The sequence below is a fragment of the Ambystoma mexicanum genome, chromosome 13 (assembly GCF_040938575.1).
Source record: "Ambystoma mexicanum isolate Mex_15411 chromosome 13, UKY_AmexF1_1, whole genome shotgun sequence".
NCBI lineage: Eukaryota > Metazoa > Chordata > Amphibia > Caudata > Ambystomatidae > Ambystoma > Ambystoma mexicanum.
The window spans coordinates 736,544,162-736,568,287 of record NC_090938.1 but is presented as its reverse complement, the minus strand read 5'-3'; the positions used below and the strand labels follow the sequence as shown (position 1 = coordinate 736,568,287).

Here is a 24,126-nt window from a genome sequence, read left to right as displayed (position 1 = left end):
CACGTACCCTGCTGGAATCGTGTGTGGAACTTCCCGCGCACCCCTGAAATACGCGTACCCTGCTCGCACGGGGCCAATCGCATGTGGAACTTCCCGTGCACCCCTGAAATACACGTACCCTGCTGAAATCGCGTGTGGAACTTCCCGCGCACCCCTGAAATACACGTACCCTGCTGGAATCGCGTGTGGAACTTCCCGCGCACCCCTGAAATACGCGTACCCTGCTGGAATCGCGTGTGGAACTTCCCGCGCACCCCTGAAATACACGTACCCTGCTGAAATCGCGTGTGGAACTTCCAGCGCACCCCTGAAATACGCGTACCCTGCTGAAATCGCGTGTGTAACTTCCCGCGCACCCCTGAAATACACGTACCCTGCTGGAATCGCGTGTGGAACTTCCCGCGCACCCCTGAAATACGCGTACCCTGCTCGCACGGGGCCAATCGCGTGTGGAACTTCCCGCGCACCCCTGAAATACGCGTACCCTGCTGGAATCGCGTGTGGAACTTCCCACGCACCCCTGAAATACACGTACCCTGCTGAAATCGCGTGTGGAACTTCCCGCGCACCCCTGAAATACGCGTACCCTGCTGAAATCGCGTGTGTAACTTCCAGCCACCCCTGAAATACACGTACCCTGCTGGAATCGCGTGTGGAACTTCCTGCGCACCCCTGAAATACGCGTACCCTGCTCGCACAGGGCCAATCGCGTGTGGAACTTCCCGCGCACCCCTGAAATACGCGTACCCTGCTGAAATCGCGTGTGGAACTTCCCGCGCACCCCTGAAATACACGTACCGTGCTGGAATCGCGTGTGGAACTTCCCGCGCACCCCTGAAATATGCGTACCCTGCTCGCACGGGGCCAATCGTGTGAGGTACTTTCCGCGCACCCCAGTGATACACGTAGCCCACTTGCCGTGCTGGTACAGGGTTAGCGCAGCACTTTGCGCTGGATTCGGGATTTTGATGGGGTTTCCCTGCACGAGAGGCGTTCTTGGGGGTGTAACTGGCGCTGCTGCAGGGTCGCTGCGCCACTGTGCGCCACGGCTGGTTTTAGTGGCTGGAATCCATGAATACGCTGTGCGCGGAAATGGATTTTAGCGCACGCGGCTGGCGCAGGGATTCGCACGCGCACACTGTGCGCCAGCCGCGTGCGCCACTTGTGCGCTGCATTCTATGAATTACCCCCTTAATGATTTAAGCCCACAGCGTACTTCGGAATTATTGAAGAAAGTCTGAAGGCTTGGTCAATGGTGCTAACACCTTTTTTAAATCCACCCTGCCATTTACGTAAAATAAGGGTCTCTTCAGTTGCGCCCTCCAGCATGTCTAAAAGCATCTTACCATCTATTTTCCTGCATTATCAATCAAAGCTATTCGACAATAGTTACCTGGGTGCGTTCTCCAACTTCCTTAAATATTGGTACAATCTCAGCACTGCTCCTTGATTCAGGAACCAATTTTACCGGGTCAATCATATTAAATAAAATTGTCAAGTACATTGGCCAGATAAATATGTTCCCCTTAAATTATTAGTCTGGGATATTATCCAGAACGGGGCTTTCCCTGATTCGGAGCATCTATTCCACTGATGACCTCATCCAAGGTACAGTTAATTTGGGGCGTAATAATGGAATCATCTAAATCGCATTCAAGCACTACCCCATACTAATCAACGACAGTCGCTCTTCTCTATTGAGAAAGTCGCTCTTCTCTATTGAGATGACTAAAGTAAATAAACAGTCTTTTTCAGGTCTGCACAACTCTTCGGCTTGGAGGAAGACGATACGAGCTGCCAGAATTACTTAGAATCTTCCTTAGGCACTGCCTCCTTTATTTCATATTGTCTCCATGTTTCCTTTTTTTGAACTCAAGTAATTCTTTATAATTCGGGCAGGCTGTTATAATAAAATGATGTTTTCGGGGGTCTTCACTTTTCAATATAGCCCAACGTTTAGCATTCGGAACCCTACGCTCCTATCAAACCATGTGGAGCAAGTTTTATTTTCCTTTTTTTATCACATGAAATTGTTTGTCATCAGTGGGTGCATCATTAATCATATAATTACAAGGGATCGCTAGTTGCCATACTTGGGGTTGGAGGTATGTTGGGGTTTGATTGATTGTTTATTTGTATAGCGCCTATACACAATGTGTTTCAAAGCGCTTCAAGGAGGGAGGGAACATAAGAAAATACAGTTTCATTCAGTTAAAGTCCTTGAAACAATACAGAATGTAAAGAATAACTATCGTAATAGGCCTGTCGACATTTCAGATAGTGCAAGTGCATAGAACAAGTAAGGCAAGAGGGAAGGGAAAAGAAGGAGAACAAAGCAAGCAGTAACATTACTATGTCTGACGACAATGGATGTTGTGCAGGAGGTAGGGGGGTATATGAGTGGGGAGAAGGAGATGAACAAGGCACGCTACTGAGCAAATTTGTCAGTGACAAATTTGAAAAGCCGGGGTGGGGAGGAGGAGGGAGAAGAACAAGGAGGGAAGGATGGGAGACAGACAAGCTGCTATCAAAAGTCAAGGGAACAGATGATAGGAGTAAGTGCTAGGAAGGGGAAAGCTGAGAGGAGAGAGAAATAAGTAGGAAGGGGAGTAGGAAGAAGTAGAAGAGGAGGGAGTTTTGGAGGGGGAAAAGGGAAGAGGGCAGGTAAGGGGGGCAGGGGAGGCACATAGACACTCACAGGGGCAGGGGGGCACATGGACACTCACGGGGGGTGGGAGGGCACATATACCCTCATGGGGAGCAGGGGGGCACATGGACACTCACGGGGGGCAGGGGGGGCACATGGACACTCACGGGGGGTGAACCGGCGTACCGTGGTGGACAGGGGTAGACAGGGCCTTCGTTGTGGGCCTTAGGTGGTTGGGCCGGCTCCCGCCTCCCGGTTACAGCCATTGGCTTAAGGGGCCAATGGCAACCAATGGGAGAGGGGGTGGGAGCTGGTCCACAAAACAGGAAACATTCCAACAACACTTCGCAAGAAGTACGAACACACGGCCATCTTGGAGGGCCTTAGGCATGGTGGCAATGCGCAGGGCATCAGGTGAAAACAAAAGATCTATGCATCACATTTAGCGCGGGCGCATCATGCTGGAAACACCAGCTAAGTAATAAATTACATATTCAAAAATTGTGCGAATTCCGCCCAAGATGAAAGTCACTCGCATCGTCCAAAAAGTGCATGTAAAGTCTCCCAGTCCTTACCCCCAGCAGGGCGCAATGTTGTTGCAAGTCCAGCGCAGATGATGAGTGCTGGAGGGCAGAGGGAAGGGCTCAAGCTCGAAGTGAAGAGGGGGGAAGAGGGGTTTGAGTGGAGGGATCCCACAGGAGTTTGAGAGAAGGCTTGTATATAAGTATTAGGCATTTGCCAGGTACTCACACCATTTTGCACCTGCTACCATCTATAGCCAGTTAATACCACTACGGCAGGGGAGAGGTCCCAAAGGTGAAACTTGAGGGACATTCTTAATGTAGAGCAACCAGAGAAAAATGCACTCATTGAGAGATATGAACACATGCGGAAGTAGCACAGACCTGTACGCTGATGGGCAGGAAAACCAGCAGAGATCCTTCTCTCCTCACCCTCAAAGTTCTTGATTTTGCCCGCTCACTCGGTCCAAAGATGGGGGTGGGCGGGTCCCAGATTCAACCAATTGAAATATGGTAACCTTTCACAAAGAAAGTTACAAAAACATGATAAAAACTGCAAAGAAGAAATACTTTAGGGACAGAATTGAAAGAAATACAATAGAAAGCCAGGCAACTATTACACTAATGCGCCAGCGATTGTAAGGCCCTTTGAGAACAATAAAGCAAAACATTGCACATATGTATGGAGAAACTGAAGTCAAATCTATAAATTCCAGCACTAGCCCTCGGCCTCCAAACCCCATAGATTGTGATTTCACTTTCAAGCCATCCCGCTGGATGTTTACCATCACTTATTCAAAAGAGCAAATGCTCGGGCTCCCCTTTGCACCCATGTCCAGTAAAGGGCCTTAAGAAAATAGGATCTCTCTCAACAGCCGTCAGAGCGCCGATGGAGGGCATTAACACTGCGCTCTCCGCAGCTATTTTGCCTAAGGCTTTGGGACGGGTAATGGTTACTAGCCCCTTGTTAATGAAGCCACAAGCTAATCCGGATATCCTTTCTAATTTTGCAGCGATCTTTCCCATTCTATATATCTCAAAATTAGTTGAGATAATAATTCTACAGCAATTAAAGCACTACACTCGGAACTACTATATAAGGTAGCCCGCAGCACGTTATGAAATTAACGCTTATCACTCTGCTGGACGATTTGATCATTCTGGTTGGCTTAGTGTATGCGGACGCCATCATCATACTAGACCTGTAGTTGGCACTTAACACCATTTATCACTAAATCCTTTTGGAAAGGCTGATGCAAATCAGAGTTACCAGCCCGACTTCAGACTGGATCTCTGTCTCTTCCTTCTACTGCAGTTCTGAAAGGACAGCATGTGGGGTGCCCCAGGCGTCGACCTTGTCACTGCTATTCTTTAATGTTTACTTCTTGCCCCTGATGAAGTTGCTATAATTCTATTAATGAGATATCTGAACTATGCAGAGTATAGTAAACGTTTACTGAAGATCTCTGCTACTTATTCTGATTCCAGAACTAATTTCACTAATTGTAAGGTTGCAGTAGGTTCCTGGATGGCAGCCAATAAACAAAAACAGAATGCTTCCAAAATGGGGATGATGATAGTAGGGGCCACAGAGCAATACTGGCCTTCTGGTCTGGAATCCGGTCATAATTGTGGCCCAGGTACGGATGAGGGACTTCTTATGAGTGTTAACATTTTAGTTCAAGGATGACATACCCCCAAACACAGGTTTTCACTTACGTATGGTTTTGGCTCTACTGGTCCTGGGGAAGCATAGTTTATGCAAGCAGTATTTAACTGAGTCTTCCCGGATTATCTGAATAAAGCGTCTTCAAAGACCAGAAAATGAAGCAGCATACTAAGTATGCACACAGACTCAGTAACCAAAGGTCCTACTCAGTTACACAGGCAGCTGGTCTGAATAAAAAGTATTTTCAAGGCCTTATAGATCACAATTAACAGAACTGCGCACAGGCAATATCCAAGGTCAGAGCCCCAACGATGACACAAAGTTTTAATCTGATTTTCAGTAACTTTGTACATTATGCACTTGGCAGTGCACATAACCAAACCACCTGTGTAAGTTTGGGTGCAGTTCAAAGCACATTGCTATCAGGGACTATAATTGTGTTGCAGTTATAATTGTTAGTTATCTCAAAAGAAAGAGATGGTAAACCACAACATATTTGATGCATAATGCATATTAGTGCCCAGAGAGGGATATGAGATTGTAACAATCAATCTCATTGGCCCTCACTGAGTCATTAGCTGCCCGACAAAGTCTTCCTTGCAGTCACATTCACTGTTCTAATGGCCACCATGGAACGGGAGAAGGGACGTGTAGTTCCTCCTCCCCATTCCCTGGTTGCCATCTTCTTTGTTTACCTTTTTTTTATCCCTCTTTAATGGCTACCATGGAAAGGGAGACCGGACATGTAGTCCCTTCTCCCTGTTCCATGGTGGCCATCTTCTTTGTTTACCTTTTTCTTTGCTTTTGAATGGCCGCCATGAAACGGGAGAAGGGACTACGTACAGTCCCTTCTCCTCGTTCGTTGGTGGCCTTTTTTGTTTTCTTCTTTTTTTTTCAGTTGCTAAATACCAAAGGCATCTCGCGACTTAAAAAAAGACACTATTAGTACCCCGGTCTTATACAAAAAAAGGTAGCAGGCGCCCCTCTCTCGAAAGAACAAGGCATGATAACCTGTTCAGTGGTTATTAACCACATTGAGAGTTCGCAGCCATTGCTTTTTGCTCACTGTACCTTCACAGATGGGAAATATCCATTTGCATATCAGTCTTTGTCCCGCCCACAAGGGCAGTCCAGCACCGAAATGCTATGGCAATTCCTCTCTGAACAAGAGTACCATCAGCAACCCCATACACGTGTTTCAGCCTTGTTGGGCATCATCAGTGAGGTGAAGCTGAGCCTCTCTAAGCACAGTGAGCAGGGAGTCCACGTCTGGTTGCCCCCAGGTAACCTAGGGTGACCAACCCCAAGTTCCTTTCACAAATACAAAAAAAGGTAGCAGGCGCCCCTCTCTCGAAAGAACAAGGCATGATAACCTGTTCAGTGGTTATTAACCACATTGAGAGTTTGCAGCACACACTTTTTGCTCACTGTACCTTTCACAGATGGGAAATATCCATTTGCATATCAGTTTTTGTCCCACCCACATGGGCAGTCCAGCACCGAAATGCCATGGCAATTCCTCTCTGAACAAGAGTACCAAAAGCAACCCCATACACGTGTTTCAGCCTTGTTGGGCCTCATCAGTGAGGTGAAGCTTTGCCTCTCTGAGCACAGTGAGCAATCAATTAACTAGACAAGTTAACCATATATGATCACTCTTAAATATAAAGTGTCTAATTTTTACAAGAAACAATGTATTTCATGGTCTTTGTTTTGAACCTATTCTGCTATTCTAACGAATGGCATGTTTCTTGCTTCTTGCTGTCTCAAAATGGCTTCCACATCTCCCTGGCATTTATTTATGAAGATTTGTTCCACTCTAGCAAATTTCAGTTGTTTAAATATTTTGGATCTCTTTCTTTTGAGATAACGTTCTGCAGTGCCCTTATAGTCCCTGATATCAATATACCCACTGAACAATACACTATCTATTGCATGCAGAACTTGCAATGACACCATTGTGAAATTAGTCCACAACAAATGAATCCCTAGACGGTGCTTGCACTCAAAATGTGCACACCTTTTACAAACCGTTAAATATAAAAAAAACTAGAAAAGCTGAGAGGGGCTCTGCCGCACAGGCTATGTATCTCTGGAACAATCTTGCTCCTACTCTGAAAACCTTTTCTGACCTTCTTGCCTTTTGATCACTAAAGACATACCAGAAATATCTCTGCCACATAGCCAGATCCAATGGGGAGGAAGGATAGCTCAGCGACAACGTATTTGTCCTGGAAGCAAAACAATGCAGCGCAACACAGGTTTGAATCCCGATCCCGTGCTTAAGATCCACTTGTTGGTATTAAACGCGTTATATAACAACAACTATAATATAATATAACGGTGCATCTACTGCTTCCAGCAATGCCTCTGCCTGGTATTCAAACATGTTGAGATCGGGGAAAAAAGGGAAGAGCTAAGCAGGAGACATGGGGTGGAGACGAGGAGGGAGGCAATTGGAAGAGAAACAGAGGTTGAACCTTTACCAGAGAAGGGGAGCTCGGAGGAGAGAGGGGGGATGTGAGGATGGTAGAAAGAAAGGTGATGGGAGGGAGGAAGAAAAGGGTAGACAGCATGAAGGAGAAAGGTGGGAGGGAAACAGCAATGGTGTGAGAGAAGGGGTGGCGGGCGAGTTCATAGAAGCAAGATGCACAAAACGAGGGCAGGGAGCTGCCTAGGAACAAGAATGCTTGTGAGAAACTGATCCCGGAGGGGAGATGTTGGAGCACCAAGTGCTGCTATCACTTTGCGCTTCTGGGTAAAGGAGTTTGCATGCTAGTTCATGTGTATTGTGAGCGAGAGAACATAGTAACAACACAACACCCATAATACAGCAAATTTGCTTGCAAGTACACAACCATCCGAGTTCCTATCTGACAGAGCATGTCCGCACCCGCCCGCCCCCAATGAAACAGGATCATAGCAAAGAAAACAGGAGTTTGCAAAGAATGTGACAATATCGGCAGCCAAGAGCTTTCAGGAAGTGAAATGCAAGCGCAGATAAGAAATCAAGAGCTCAGGAGTGAAATGCAAGTGCAGATAAGAAATCAAGAGCGCAGGAGTGGAATGCAAGTGCAGATAAGAAATCAAGAGCTCAGGAGTGGAATGCAAGTGCAGATAAGAAATCAAGAGCTCAGGAGTGAAATGCAAGTGCAGATAAGAAATCAAGAGCTCAGGAGTGAAATGCAAGTGCAGATAAGAAATCAAGAGCTCAGGAGTGAAATGCAAGCGCAGATAAGAAATCAAGAGCTCAGGAGTGAAATGCAAGTGAAGATAAGAAATCAGGAGTGAAATGCAACTGCAGATAAGAAATCAAGAGCTCGGGAGTGAAATGCAAGTGCAGATAAGAAATCAAGAGCTCGGGAGTGAAATGCAAGTGCAGATAAGAAATCAAGAGCGCAGGAGTGGAATGCAGCTGCAGATAAGAAATCAAGAGCTCAGGAGTGAAATGCAAGTGCAGATAAGAAAGCAAAAGCTTGGGAGTGAAATGCAATCACAGATAAGAAATCAGGAGTGAAATGCAAGTGCAGATAAGAAATCAAGAGCTCAGGAGGAGTGTGGGCTAGTAGACCAGATCACCAAAGTGCTGCATTCATCTGCCAGTTGTATCTTCTACACTCCACACTACATACGATTCATTCTGGCTCGGCCAGCTGGCACTACAGCACAACATCTGAGCTGAAACCTAAATGATATATTATATAGTCTTAATAATGCACTTGTACTGTCCAAGAGTTGTTTTTCGATGGATGGATGGGATTGCAGACTGATTCATGATGCTGTCTTCCTTCAACAGATCGCAAGTTATGATATCACACCTCGGTACTCCATTGTAACATTTGCCACAGAAACAAACGTACTGGTGGCTCTGGAAGATGAAGACGCCACTTCCGCGGACAAGGTCATTGATAAGCTGCGAGAATTTGATTACAGTGGTACGTTTGCTGGCAGAAACATTGTGTGATACAGTTTAAAAGCCTCATTGTTGGTGCCACAGGGTATGTCGAACATTGGAAGCTCGACATTCCACATTACATCAACATGGGAAACATTGGCATCCCACATTTCATCAACATGGGAAGCATCGGCATCCCACATTATATCAACATGGGAATCATCGGCATCCCACATTATATCAACATGGGAATCATCGGCATCCCACATTTCATCAACATGGGAAGCATCGGCATCCCACATGACATCAACATGGGAAGCATCGGCATCCCACATTACATCAACATGGGAATCATCGGCATCCCACATTTCATCAACATGGGAAGCATCGGCATCTCACATTACATCAACATAGGAACCATCGGCATCCCACATGACATCAACATGGGAAGCATCGGCATCCCACATTACATCAACACGGGAACCATCAGCATCCTACATGACATCAACATGGGAAGCATCGGCATCCCACATTACATCAACATGGGAAGCATCGGCATCCCACATGACATCAATATGTGAAACATGGGACGAGAAGCATGGGGGTGTGAAATTGGTATTCATTGTTTTTGCACTGCATTGTTTATTTTCTTTGCTCAAGGATTTATTCTCAACTGTGATTATTGATCCGATACTGATCAATAGCTGACAACAGTCCTCCCCCAAGAACATTGTGCCTCAATAGTGCTGTAATATGGACTAAGAACACTGAGACAATAATCCCAGCAGTTTTATTCTGAGGTTCAAAAGGAAGGGTAAAAGTGGGTAGCATCACAAAAGCGCATGGTCCTTTCCGCGTGGTAGGTTAGTATTCACATGAAAAGGGATTGTGTACCGAATTCCACTGTCAACAGAAAAGGGGGGTGCCTCTCTGGCAGGAGTTTGCTACCTGCAGCTCTCTCTCGATTCTATGACATCTGTGATATCTAACCTTGGCTACGCTGGTAAGGGATTATGGAAGTTGTCGTCCAAAACATCTAGCGAGCAAAAGGTTGGAGACCCCTGCTGTGCTGTCTCCCTTTTAGCAGTTTGGCGGCTAAAGAAAGGTTTGAACAGTCCAGTAGCTTTGGAGGACCCCTCCTGGCCGGCAGGCTTCCAGCCTCTGGATAGGAATCTCAAGCTTCACAGTACAGTTTGGAGGAACCCCTATTGTGTAGGGAGCGAAGAAAAGGGGGATGAAGGAAACAGTGAGAGGCTAGAGGGATAAATACATTCCAGTGAAGAGCCTCCTACATATGGACCTAATGTCCTGAGTCCAACCCCTATTGGAGGTATGGTTGGTCGGAGTGCCCGTCACACACTCACTCTCACCCACAGGTTGTTTAATGTGCCCACTTCTTAACTGGTTTGAGGTCTTTATAATGCCCATTGGAGGCCTCTCCAAAAAAGACCATATTTATTAGGCCACCTAGGAGAGGCTTCCAAAAGGTGGCATTCTGCAGCCACTGAATTCACTCCGCGAAAACCCCCCGGGAACATGCCTCTGCCTGTGCCATCCCTGCCCTGTCCTTCGTTTCTTGTTTTTTCCTGCTTCATCTGGGGTGTTCGCCCTCTAACCACCCACTACACTGTCTTACCAGACCCTTACCCTGAAACATACATGCCCCTCCCCTCACAACTTCCTCAAGCCGCCGCCCCCATAGGGTATTCGTGTGTAAGCATCTGAAAGCTCTACTCGGGATTGCTTGTCTCTTGCGGTTTCTGCGTTGCTGCATTTATCCAAAGGCAAAAAAAATAAAAGCACTGACAGTATGTATATGTATCTGTCCTCTAACTATAGAACTGTACGCTTGTGTTCTTCATGTATTTGAGTGCGTGTGTGTGGCCCAAAGTTCGGATGGCACGTGTGCTTCATGTCTAACGCTGCTATGTCGTGGTGTCTCTAATGACATCAACAACATGGCTTCTTGGTGTTCGGTCCAAGCTGTCAATACAGGTATCCTTATTCATGACCTGTGGCTCTTCATCCACACATGGATAGGTCTGTATCGCCCTTGATCGGTATGGCTGACTGAGGGGATCCCTCTCGACATATTTATCCATCATGGGTCCATTGGGGATTCGTCTGAAATAGAATGGGTGATTACAGTGTTTTCTGGCCTTTTTCCTTGTCATGAATTTAGTAGGAGGGGCAGGGGTGGCAGGCTGCCCCATCCCTCTTCAGGGATTACCAAACGTTTCTTTAAAAAATTGATTTCCATGATTGACAATTTTGCAACATCAGAATGTTCCCATGTTCCCATTGTAGAGGGTGATTGTTCGTGAGCTCCTAGTGGGAAACTGAAACCCAAAGGGACCCCTTTACGAAAAGCTACTAAGCTTCCCCTGCATACGAGGCAAATAGAACTGGTGTTCTGCTGGATACTGCAAGGCCAGAGTGTGTGGATGGCCTGACGTTGCCAGCAAAGGCAGCCTGTAATGTGTGCACTGCAAAGCGCATATTTTATGTACTGAATCGAGGAAGTCTTCAGGCAAAGACGATGACATACGGGCAACGGCTCTAGGCCCCCTGAGGCTCGGGGCCCATTTAAACTGCAAGGCTTCAAAGGCCCTCATGCCAAGTAAGCCCACAAATCATCTGACTCATTCTGAACAAGTGTTCAATTTTTCAGGGGCATTGTGGGTCAGTATCTGAATACTGGACTGTCATCTTGGAGTGTAGGGCAGTTTGTTTGAGATGGATCATGTCCTTGTCTAAAGACCATATCTGAATTCTGCAGACCACGAAACGAAGCCGGGGACCCAGACGCGTTTGGCCATCGAGAAAGTCCACCACATGATGAGCCTCCACGAACAGCGCAACAGGGAGAAGTTCAAGGACATCCGGCATGTGATTGTGCTTATGACCGACGGTAGGTGCCACTGGCTGTGACCCCCTTCTGCACCACCCATTCTTACCAAGAAAACCTGGGCAGAGCAATCAATAATAAACAGCTTTCCCGAAAGAAAAATGGCGGGACACATTCATCTGCTGGGGATGGGAACTGGGAAGTCTTATTGAGCACTTTTGTAAAGAACCCTTCCACCTGTCTAAGGTTCACCTTTGTATCAGCATTTTACAGGTATTGGCAGAAGAAGAAGAAAACAGAAATGGGTTCTGATATCTCTTCATTCTTTTTTCTTTTCAGGGAAAGCCAACATGGGGGGCGACCCCAGAATTGCCATGATAAAAATCCACAACTTCCTAAATGTTGCAGACTCGAGAGAAGACTACCTGGGTAAGGAAAGACCCCTCCAGATGTTTCCAGTGTCAAATCCCCTCAGCCATACCGGGCATAGTCAGTGGTGGATGATTATCTATTTTTATTTTTATTGTTGTATTATTAGTTTACATAAAACCTTATACAACATATGCCACAAGCGAAAAAATAGGAAAAAGAAAGCACATTGTTACCTTTTATACTACAAATACATAGGCATGTATGAACACACTGACACAAGAAATGGTTATCGTATCATACCAAAGAAGAAACACAACATGAAATTTCATCTAAAACATCAAAGACATCATCATTATACAATTTTCTTTTTAAAAGAAAAAAATTTCATATAAAATTCTTTAAAAAAATGTAATCCCTTCCCAACCCTAAAAACAGATTACATAATAGTAAAACGCTTGTTAATATCCTTACCCGTTAGTATCCTATATTATACCTACACAGACAATTCTCTATTTCTGGCTTCCAATTCCTCCATTATATTTTGGAGCAATGAGTTCAATGCCAGAATCAGAGAAATATTGGCACCCCACATACAGCGACTCCAGAACAAATTTTTCGACATTTCTAAATCCTCATCAAATCTATTGGTGAGAAATAGAGCTCGTTTCGACCCAAAATGGGCACATGTTAAGACGAGGTGCTTGAGAGTTTCTAGCATGTCAGTTTCTCCGCAGAAACGACATGTAAGTAAAGTATAATTGGGCACCTTTTCTTTATGTATACAATAATGAATTCTTTCTAGGGTCGGCATCTGATTGAGTCTGAAACGCATAAATGTGGTTCTCGCCCTGTAGCAGGGGAATCTGAGTAAGTAAATAGGGATACATTCTCTTGCATGTATAAATTTGGCATATTCTTTATAAGTAGCATAAGACTCTATTTTATTGACTGTATCCACCCAATCCGCCTTAAATAACAATTTCTTAACCAGGCCGGGTCGTTGCACCAAATCATCTAAACTAGAGCCCAAAATGGATAGCAGAGAGTTCATTCTATCACTAAATCCCTTAATTGATAGAACTGACCCAGATATAATCACCCTATTCAACAACTCATAAAGGGTGTTCCTAGGAGGATCGTTCATTTTTCTAAAAAAAGAAAGCTGTCTCCACAAATATCTGGCTTTAAGTGAGACCAGACATAATTCGTGCCGGATAATGGCATTCGGGATTGCCAATGAAAGGCCCAATGCTTCCTTCCATAGTTTTCCCTGAACCACATTTAAGTAGGAACTCATATCCTTGGTACAAATATCCAGACCATATAAAAGAACTGGCTCACATTTGGCAAGATAAAAGCGTCTAATGGGTAGGAGAGAAAATTTACATACTCGAACCCTTAAAAATTTCATTTGAGTTTTTAATTTAGATGCTTTTTCTGCGAGACCCAATTTCCACCTCTTTAGACTAGAGTTGTTAGAGAAATTATAGCCCAAATATGTTATAGCCTGCACTTGTTCCACAGGGTTGTCCCCCATCTTCCAAGCATAAGTTTTAACAACTCTCTTTTTAGAGATTACAATTATTCGAGATTTAGATGCATTGGGGGAAAGATTATTCATCATAGCATATTGGTAGAAAATATCCATCCTTCTACGGAGACCCCGTGGGGTCCGATCGAAAAGAATGAAATCATCCGCAAAGGCCATCCACTCAATAACCAAACTTCCCATCCTAACGGGAGCGATGGAAGGACCATGCCACATATCCTCCACATCGCTGACGTACAGGTTGAAGAGCGTGGGTGCAAGTGAACAGCCCTGCTTAACCCCCACCTCCGTCTCAATTGGATCAGAAAGGGAACCTTCATGGGATAAGCGCACCCTGACAGAGGTGTTTCTATGTAATAGAGCCAAGAGTTGGACGGTCTTGCGTGGAAAATTCATTGCTAACATTTTGGACCACAATCTTTCTCTAATGACCCCGTCAAAGGCATTAGAGAGATCCAAGGAAGCCATATAGACTTCACCCATTTTAGTTTGATGGACTGTGTCTCTTAAGTGAGCCAAAATATTTCCATTCAAGTCTGTGCCCAAACCTTCTCTAAAGCCAACCTGAAATTTACTGAAGCAGACATTCCTTCTAACAAATGTATTGATATCCCTTAAAAGAAGAATGCCAAAGACCTTACTAGCTGCATCTAAAAGGGCTATAGGTCTATAATTCCGCGGATTAAGGACGTCCCCTTTTTTAAATATAGGGACAATAATACTCTGGGACCAGGTTCTAGGAATAGTATGGTTTTTGAAAATATCATCAAATATTGGTTTGAGCAAATCAGCCCATATTTCAGGGGATGTCTTAATGACGAACGGTGGTATACCATCCGGGCCCGGTGCTCTAGAAGGTTTAAGTTTGTTAATGGCCCATTTGATGTCCTCTAAATCCCACCCACAGTCTTCCACCACGGGGGGACCTAAATCTAGGTCCTGTACTCTTGTGAGGTCAACAGGTAAAGCAAACTTTTGCTTATAAAAAGCACTCCACACTTCTGCTTGGATCGGGCAATCAAGTTTGTCTTTTGCAGGCAAAAGCATAGAATTAATAGTTGCCCAAAATTTGACATCTCTGCCCTTACAGACATTGTGCATCATCAATTGGTGTTCTTCATGATATTGATCCATTCTTAGTGATTTAATCAGATTCTTATGTTTCAATATAATTTTTTTCTTTTTAAGCTGAAATTCAGGGAAGGGAATGGGCATTTTCTTCAAAGCTTTGATTTCACTGTATTTGTTACGCTTGGAGGTTTGGATTCTGGGGTCACCCACCCTCGTCCTAGGTTTTATGGCCTCCCTATCACTGGTGCTACCAATTTTATAGACACATGACAATATAATATTGTAATAGAATCCTCCCCGATCTAAATCTTCACCACTAGTAATTTGAGGCGACCTTCTGGAAAGGAGATGCCACAACCAGGTTATTAAATTTCATAATCGTTTTCTTATTCCATACAACCCTTCTCCCATTATTTCCAGCCTTTAGACCACATAGCGAGGGATTAATATAATTACCCACATTTGCGATGGAAAGAGAAAAACATAAGGGAATATGATCACCCAATTCCACCTCCATGAGTGTCAACTTTCCACAAGCTTGCTTCCAGCTATTTGAAACATAAAAAAAATCGATTCTAGACTTATTACTTCCTCTTTTCCAGGTGAATTTCGGTAGGTCCCAATCCCAAGCATGATCTAAAAGACCCAGGTCCCAATGATCGAGATAATTATCCCACCGTATGCCTCTTTTAATATGTGGAGGGAACAATCTGGGAATCACCCCTCTTTCATTTAGGGAGGAGCCCTCGGCGCAAGCCGAGTTGAAATCCCCTCCCAAGATAATGCGATTGCCAAACCCTTTCTCGAGCCATCCTCCCAGAATCATATTCAGAGTATCTTCCACTTCATCCATCGCCACTTTTAATGGGTTCCAATACAGATTCAGCAAGAGAATCGGTTCAGCCATATGCACTGAAGTGAGAGTGATGCCCAAAAGCCACTCACTCCTAAAGATCACCTCCCCATACAATCCCAGATTACGATCAATCCCAATGATCAGACCACCACTAGATCTCCCCAAAGGTCCACGCGATGCTAAAGAAGAAAAAGTATAAAAACCTTCTATATGTATATCAGACAACATCATGGTTTCCTGAAAAAAATAGATACGGGGGCGCACATAGTTATCCCTTTTATTCAAAAACATATCAAGGTGAGCTCCCCCGCATGAATTCCAGGAAATCACATCTATATTAGAACTGTTAGGAGCGCTCACTATCTTGTCTAAATGTCTCCAAGGTTTTAAGTGCTGGCTGTAACCATGACCAATCCTGGCCACTGTTTAAAAGGCTGGAAATTAGAGCCAACCCTGGGCCCAAATTTTCTAATTTATTATTACCTGATTGTGAGGTTTGTTGAATTTGGTTCTTATCTGTTTCCTTATATTGAAGAAACGTATCAACCTCTTTGTCATTTGCTAGAGTAGTTAGATCAAAACCCAAAGAGTTGAGATTCTTTTCTTGAGCACGTACCATATCTGCTACCATCGCTGAATGAAAACAACTTACCATACGATGGTTATTATGGTTGGGTAGAGAGATGGAATCTATATCATCAGTTGTTATTGCTCGTAATAAGGGAATCTTTTTAAACAGATTTAAAAGGTAAGTTCTATTTAAGAAAACCTGCGAATCTGTATCATTATTGTTGATCCAACCCAGTATCTTCCCTGTACCGATCTTTATAGGGGGCTCGACCAGACTCGATTGCTTCATTGTATGGTCAATGCTAGTTTTAAACACATCCTTTCCTAGGGATTCTTGGGTTTTGGGTAGGTATGTATCTTGGAGATTATCTCTCGTATTATTACTAGTAAAGTCAGTCCCCTTCTCAACTAACATCATTGATCCTTGTAAGGGGGAGGTATTAGGAGATGCTACAGCTAGAATTTCCTGGGAAGTGGTAGGGTGCCCAATTTGTTGTGTACCTACGGATGTTCTAGCATGTTTGGTACTAATTATTTTACCGAAAGCTGTCATCTTTGTTTGTTTAGTTTGTATGCGTTCTAGACCAACTTTTAGTATATTATTCTCCTCCCTATTTGGGTCAGTATTAATTTCCCCCCTGGACAGGGAGTCTTTAATACTAGGTTCCCCCCAAACCTGCCCATCTTCTTTATTTGATACCTTGTGATTCCCCCTGTCATCAGGCTCTTCCTGAGACAAAATATTTCTAATACCTTTAAGATTCGCATTTCTGCCTTTAATTTTTGTATTAGGCATATTTTTGCTTTTCTTAGGCATCATAGACTGCTTTTTTGTCTTTTTTCGTCTACCGACAGGGGATTGGGGCGTCTCATTTATATCATAGCTAATAACTGGAGCAGGTATGTCATTATTCATGTTAGAACCTATTTCTAATACCTGAACGGCTAATTGTTCCTCTCTGTAATTTGTCTTTTGTTTACGTTTTTGTCCTTTTTTTGAAGAATTATGTTGGGAGATTATTGACCCCTCACTACTAATGTTGAAACATTCCTCCTCTTTTCTCGTTACTCTCACCTGCATCTGAGCGCTGGACTTTTCACTGTCCTGTTCCCGAATGAGCCCTTCTGATGCCATAGTTATGGCGTCCAGAAGGACCGAAGGACTATCTGGACAGCATTGTTCCTTCCCATGGTTTTCGTTATTGATTTTATGATCTCCTAATCCTCGGGAGGCTCGATCCTCTACCACCATATTTGACGTGGTGGGGCGATCTCCTGTCAGCATAACTTCCAACAGAGTAGTAATCTTAGCGTCCATGGTCATTAACCTGGAATCTAATTCCTCTCTGTATTTTTCAGATAGACTCTTTTCTTTAGTAGTCTGTTCGTTAAGGTTCTTAACCTCCACTATACCCTCTAAGAAAGCCAGACGAGTCACCAATTGGTTGAAGGCCGCTTGTTGTCCTACCAATGAGCACCCAATCATCTCTTGGGATTCGCCTAGGGTTTTCAAGGCCAAGTTCAAACTAATGTGAAGATTGGACAAAAGTGGTATCAGATGTTCTCCTTTCTCCTCCCTTCTCAGACCTGGAGACTCCTGTTTATCAACGACTACCCCAAGATTTTCCAATATAGTTTGCTGAAGATCGATAGCTTTATCTACAGTTATGGGCAAGTCATTCCTTTCCATATCTGTTTGGGTATGCCTAGTCATACAGTGTAAGGATGGTATATGTGTCTTCATGATCGGTCTAATAGGGGATAGATATTTACCCTCTTGTTGTTTCCACATTGAAGGCGTGTTTCTATTTAGTGGGAGTGTATCAAGTGTCGCACCCTCTGATAAGCTCCTCAGCCCCTTGTCTTTGGACAAAAATCTACCCACTGGTATCTCTAAATCAACTATTTCTTTCAGCAGATGACCTGTAGCATCTGCCGTAGTAAAAAAAGAATCATCCAAATCACTCTCTCCAATGGGCTGGTTGAGATTATACTTAGAGCAGATGGGGGTCTCTTTAGATTGGTCTCTCCCACCCGCCGGCTTAAAGCTCCCCGACTGAGGAGAATTGAGGTACTTCTGCACCTTATCATTATTATCCTTCCCAAAAATAAATGTTGCCGGCGAAATATGAGTGAATTGCAGAGTTCCACCGGGTTGTTTCCCCTTCCATATCAGAGACTCCAAGCATTGTTTATCTCCTGCCTGTAATTTCCCAGTAATGATCCTCTTCTGAAGAGGGGTGGACGCATGATACCTGACTACCCTTTTAGTATCAATTCGACTTTGTTGAAGACATTCCTCATCTGTGAGTTCCTGTCTAAAGTCTGGTATGTCCCTATTTGCCCCCATATCCTCTATGTCTGGTATGTCCACATTAGCTTCAGTCAACGTTACAACATTCAAAATTGTAGGATCTATGATGGGATGTCCCTTCGGGCTCCCTTCCGCTCTAATATTTGTATTTTCATTGATATTCTCAACCAGTGAAATCGAGGCAGCCATATTTTCAATGTGGTCAATATTATTAAGCGCCTCACGTTGAGTCAGAGAGCCTAATTGGTCTTCTGCTATCTTAATAGCTTGACTCTCAGCAGTTTCAAACCCGCTTCTGAGTGCGGGCATATTATAAAAAAGAAAGGAAACCAGAAAAGGGGAAGTATTAAGAGATATTTAGAGAAGAGAAAATGAACACCATGAGGTAAGAACAGCTCGTTGCCTCTAAAGTGCGAGACAACCAGAGAAATTTTTTTTTTTTTTTTTTTTTTTTTGTGTTATAAAAAAGGTTGGGAGCAGAACTAATATAAAACCAAGACCTTCTATACTGTAGTAGTGCCAAAAGGAATGTATTTACGTTAAAACCGGAGGGAAAAACAGCTCGCAACCTCTGATATAAATCTGTTTACGTCAGCTTAAAAATATCTAATATATCCACAATAGGGAAATGAGTTTGAAATAAACACTCAGTTGCAGGGTTGGGAACGCCCGGCGGCTAATGGAGCTGCCAGAGTCCGACTCTCCACCCCGTTCCCTGGTAGCTTAAGATGGACGTCGACCGCAGTACTCACAGCCGAACAGCCAAACAGCGGCTCCAGCCCTTACTGCCTCCAGGGCTTAACGCCGCAAGGGCGGTGATGCCGGCAATATGAGGAGTGAGGAGATCACGTGATCCGTCACGTGATGATGGTAGGCCCCGCCCCCTCCAAGTGGTGGATGATTATCAAAGAGATGGACCCAGAACATCTAGAGGGCCACAAGTGGGGTCCCCAAGCGAGATCTAAAAGGTGGCATTGAAAGAGATGCCAGCAGGTGCTTCCATTCTGCGACAACACTTGAGGGGAGTAGTCTTGTGAGTGCACCCCGGAATTTTAACAGGGTAGCTCTTACTATGCTAGTTCAGTGTTTTAAACCCATCAATTCTTTGTGATTTGGCTTTATTAAAAAACCTTTCACAAATAAAAGAAAAAAAGGCACTACAGAAATATCCGAAGATGATAATCATAAAAGATAATGTACCTATGGATCATTTCCCGTTCTTAAAATCAAGTATACAAAATCCTTCTACACCCCCAAAGAATAAATACTAATTCATTTAAATTCTAAATTCATGATATCAATTTCTGTGACACTTGAATAAAATACAGATCAAGCACCAGCATCAAACCTAATAATTATGTTCTGGAAGAGTGCTGATGACTTTTGTAGATAAGCATATTTTCCTCTAGTTGTTGTTATATTTTTTAATTAATCTAATAAGAGTCAACATCAAGGAGAGCTGCTCACCACTCAAAAGACAGAGCCAAAAATGTTCCGTTTCCACCAAGGCTACCCTATACATTTTCTACCAATAATCTCTTCTTCCTCTTAACTCCATTGCTCTCAATTAAGTGTTATATGTTTATTTGCCACTAGAGGACTCTCGCTCACACACAGCCGGTATATATATCACCGGAGCACTCTTAGTGGTGGGTATATTCCCTATACTTTGCCTAAAGAAACCCTTCTACAGTCAGTTTGTCAGACATTTATTTCTTCATGCATTTACTTCTACATGCATTGTGTTCTTCATGCATTTACTTCTTCATGTATTTTCTTCTTCATGCATTTACTTATTCATGCATTTACTTATTTATGCATTCACTTCTTCATGCATTTACTTCTTCATGCATTGTCTTCTTCATGTATTGTCTTCTTCATGCATTGAATTCTTCATGCATTGAATTCTTCATGCATTTACTTATTAATGCATTTACTTCTTCATTTAGTTTCTTCTTCATGCATTGACTTCTTCATGTATTGTCATCTTCATGCATTTACTTCTTCATATATTGTATTCTTAATGCATTGTTTCTTCATGCATTGAATTCTTCATGCATTGACCTCTTCATGTATTTTGTTCATGTATTGACATCTTCATGTATTTTCTTCTTCCTGTATTTTCTTCCTCGTGCATTTACCTCTTCATATATTTTCTGCTTCATGTATTGTCTTCATGTATTGACATCTTCATGCATTTACTTATCAATGCATTTACTTCTTCATTTAGTTTCTTCTTCATGCATTGACTTCTTCATGTATTGTCATCTTCCTGCATTTACTTCTTCGTGCATGTACTTCTTCGTGCATTAACTTCTTCATATATTTTCCGCTTTATGCATTGCCTTCATGTATTGACAGCTTCATGCATTTACTTTGTAATGTATTTACTTCTTCATGCATTTACTTCTTCATGCATTTTCCTGTTCATGCATTTACTGCTTCATGCAACTACTTTGTGCATTTACTTCTTCGTGAATTTTCTTCTTCATGGTTTTTCCCTTCTTCATGCATTGAGTTCTTCATGCATTTACTTCTTATCTTTACTTTGTCTGTATCTTCACATTGTCAAGGTGACAATGGATATGGTAAGCTTAGCTATAAGTTTAGGGTTGGGGTGAAGGAGGGCTTAGAGAGAAGAATATGGATTAAAAAATAAGGGGGATACTTGGGGTCTCCCCCTGTAATGATGAAGTGAATGTTAGAAGAAGTGGGACCCTCCATGTTCCAGGAAATACAGTCAGGGGTCGACCACTAGATCCTTCTTACTGTGGCAGTCAGTAGAGTGTGTCCCACTTTGGAGCACTCTTGCACTGATAGGCAATATAGAGAGTCTTCCCATTGTTGCGTTGCATATATAATACAGTAGACCTTTCCATTGAAGTCCTTTCCCAGCCTGCAGCTGGACAGATGCTGCACAGTCATTACATTGAACACTAGAGGTCCCCGCGGTTGCTTGGCACAGTACGCAACATTGGCCTGATCTCACTGTTACACAGCCTGCACTCTAACCCTTCACAGGCAGTGCATTAAACACTACAGCCCTCTCAGTGCCACACAGTCTGTATTCCTAACATGGGAGTGCTCTTAGTATTACACAGTATCAGACTCTGTAGGGCCCTTGTTATTACAGTCAATACAGTCTGTATATCTAACATGGGAGTGCTCTAAGTATTACACAGTATCAGACTCTGTAGGGCCCTTGTTATTACAGTCAATACAGTCTATATCTAACATGGGAGTGATCTTAGTATTACACAGTATATCAGACTCTCTAGGGCTCTTGTTATTACAGTCAATACAGTCTGTATATCTAACATGGGAGTGCTCTTAGTATTACACAGTATATCAGACTCTCTAGGGCTCTTGTTATTACAGTCAATACAGTCTATATCTAACATGGGAGTGATCTTAGTATTACACAGTATATCAGACTCTGTAGGCCCTTGTTATTCCAGTCAATACACCTACCACTGAAGTGTTTGCACTCTTATAGTCTGTGTAGGAAATGGAAAAGCATACTCTGGGAAGTCACCCCGGGGAAGTGGAGGGGAGGGGGCCAGTGACAGCGAGATGAAGGTCCAAAGGGAGCATGCCAAGTACACATAATATTCGCTAAAATAGCACTGTTTTAAATAGATAACTTGCACAAATCACATCATAAACACACCAGACATTAAATACATGTCTACAGTAACACATAGACAAATAAAAGCTTTATGCCCCCCACCCTGACTGAAAGCCTAAAAGTACCAGCATGCAAAATAATGCCAGCCTAAGAAATGTCACCTCTGGGTTTATCAGCTGTACTTTCAAGACTGAAAAGAAACACAATGAACGAAAATACCTGATACGATAACCTGCCTATCATCAGTTTCACGCAGCATGCAGCTGTTTGTGTCCCTCCCATTTCTAAATCACCCGAAATGAGTACCTCAGGGGGGGATATTCTAGACTACATCAACTCCCCTTTACCCACTCGCTGCGCTGTGTCTTTAGCCATCTACGTTCACCACAATTTAATGTGCTTAAATGCAAAACAAAGAAGACGAACACAAGCAGAGCCTTTCTGAGCTCATTAGTTAGCTTAAAACAGGCAAAGCGTCACACATCCTTCTTGAGACCTTCGAACGTAGCAGCTAGAAGCTAACAGCACCATATGCTCCGGGGCACTTGGGACACATCATTTTCCACCCTTCACAAGCAGGCTTTATCAAGAATGTAAACGTGGGAGGCCTACCATCCTGTTAGGGATGGTTTTCTAAAGTCCAACTAAGGGCTTCATAAAACCATATCTGAGGGAGTACAAAACCTCACTCTTAGTATAAAGCTGTACCACCTGGCAATGTGGGTAGCATGGACAGAGCAGCCAGACTTATCTTAAGAGGGAGAGAGGGCTGTAGCTTGGTACAAAGAAATTGTAGCATACATATGGTCCAATTAAACACTATGGGCCTCATTACAACCTTGGTGCTAAGTGCACCAACTTTACCACCATGGTGTAAACTCCGTTTACACCATGGTGGATGGCGGATTTACCGCCCCATTCCAAGGTGAGTGGGGCGGTAAATCCCCATTTCCCATTTTCCCTTCCCCATTCCCATTTTTGCCCCATAGGGCATAATGGGAGTGGGGAAGGCGCTAATTACGCCGCTGTAAATTACGGCAGCGTAATTAGCACCATGGCAGGTTAGCGCCATGGATTTTAACGCCTGCTAAAAGCAGGCGTTAAAATCAGAATCAGGCGTTAAGGGTTAACGGTGGCGTTAACCCTTAACGCCTGAGTTGTAATGAGGCCCAATGTATTGTAAAGATAAAGGGTTTATTTAAATGCAAGTAGGCCAAGATAAATCTTGGGTAAGTAAGCACTATAACATATGATTAAAGACAATTATTAAACCCAACTCAATACCTATGTTATACAAACCAAGGTATAACCTTTTTAGAGGTCCATGCAGCAAGTCAATGTGAGTCAAACCTAATAGTTATACATTCAGGATAGTAATATACTATTCGTGGGAAATAAAACTGGGTTAGATATACTTTTAGAATACCCACAGTAATTGAAGGGTAGTAGACCCTGTCAGTCATGCAGTGGCACTGAGTTACAGAAATCACTTAATAGGCCAACCCTGTTACAAGTGTACATCTTGCAACATTACTTTTTAGAACACAGTTCAGAGCTAGTAAAGCAACTCATCTGCTTTCTGGAGGGGCCTCAAGCTACTCAATCAAAGGTATGAATACTCAATAACTATTTTAGAATGCACTAAGCAATTCAGGGAGCGCATAACCCATTGTTACAAGTTTTAGAAGAGCAGCAGCTATACAAGGTAAGTAAAGACCCATATATTTGTAAGAGGGGTTAAACACAACTCGGAGGCAAGTATTAAATTCAAGACTGTTTTAGAACTGCACTAAGCAGATCAGGGAAATCAAAACCCAGTGGTATACTTTAAGATTGACAATCTGTTATTCCAGGTAGGTAAAACCTATTTGTAAGCTTTTACACTCATTCAGTTAAGAATAATAAAACAGTACCAATACTTATTACTTTTCAAGAGGCTCGCGCCTACAATTGCTAGAGTAAAATGACAGTAATGACAGTTCCACTGCTTAACTAGTAGTGGCTTGCACCGGCACTTGGTACAGTAAAATGACATACTTTGTAAAGGAGCATACAGCTACTTAAAGGTAATTTTAAACACTAAGGGCCGCATTACAAGTTTGGAGGTAGCTACCTCCAAACTCGGGTCCGGGTCCGTGGTCCCTGAATGGGGAAATACTGGGCCATTCCAACTTTGGAGGGCCTGG

General features: G+C 43.4%; 1 protein-coding gene across 1 annotated transcript in view; it reads left to right on the top strand.

Annotated features, from left to right (window-relative positions):
• Positions 1–24,126, top strand: part of CFB (complement factor B) — a 254,630-nt gene that overhangs the window by 79,924 nt on the left and 150,580 nt on the right. Inside the window, exons 7-9 of the mRNA XM_069635005.1 lie at positions 8,634–8,772; positions 11,512–11,643; positions 11,920–12,009. Coding sequence (XP_069491106.1) covers positions 8,634–8,772; positions 11,512–11,643; positions 11,920–12,009 — 361 coding nt within the window. The remainder of the gene's footprint in view (positions 1–8,633; positions 8,773–11,511; positions 11,644–11,919; positions 12,010–24,126) is intronic.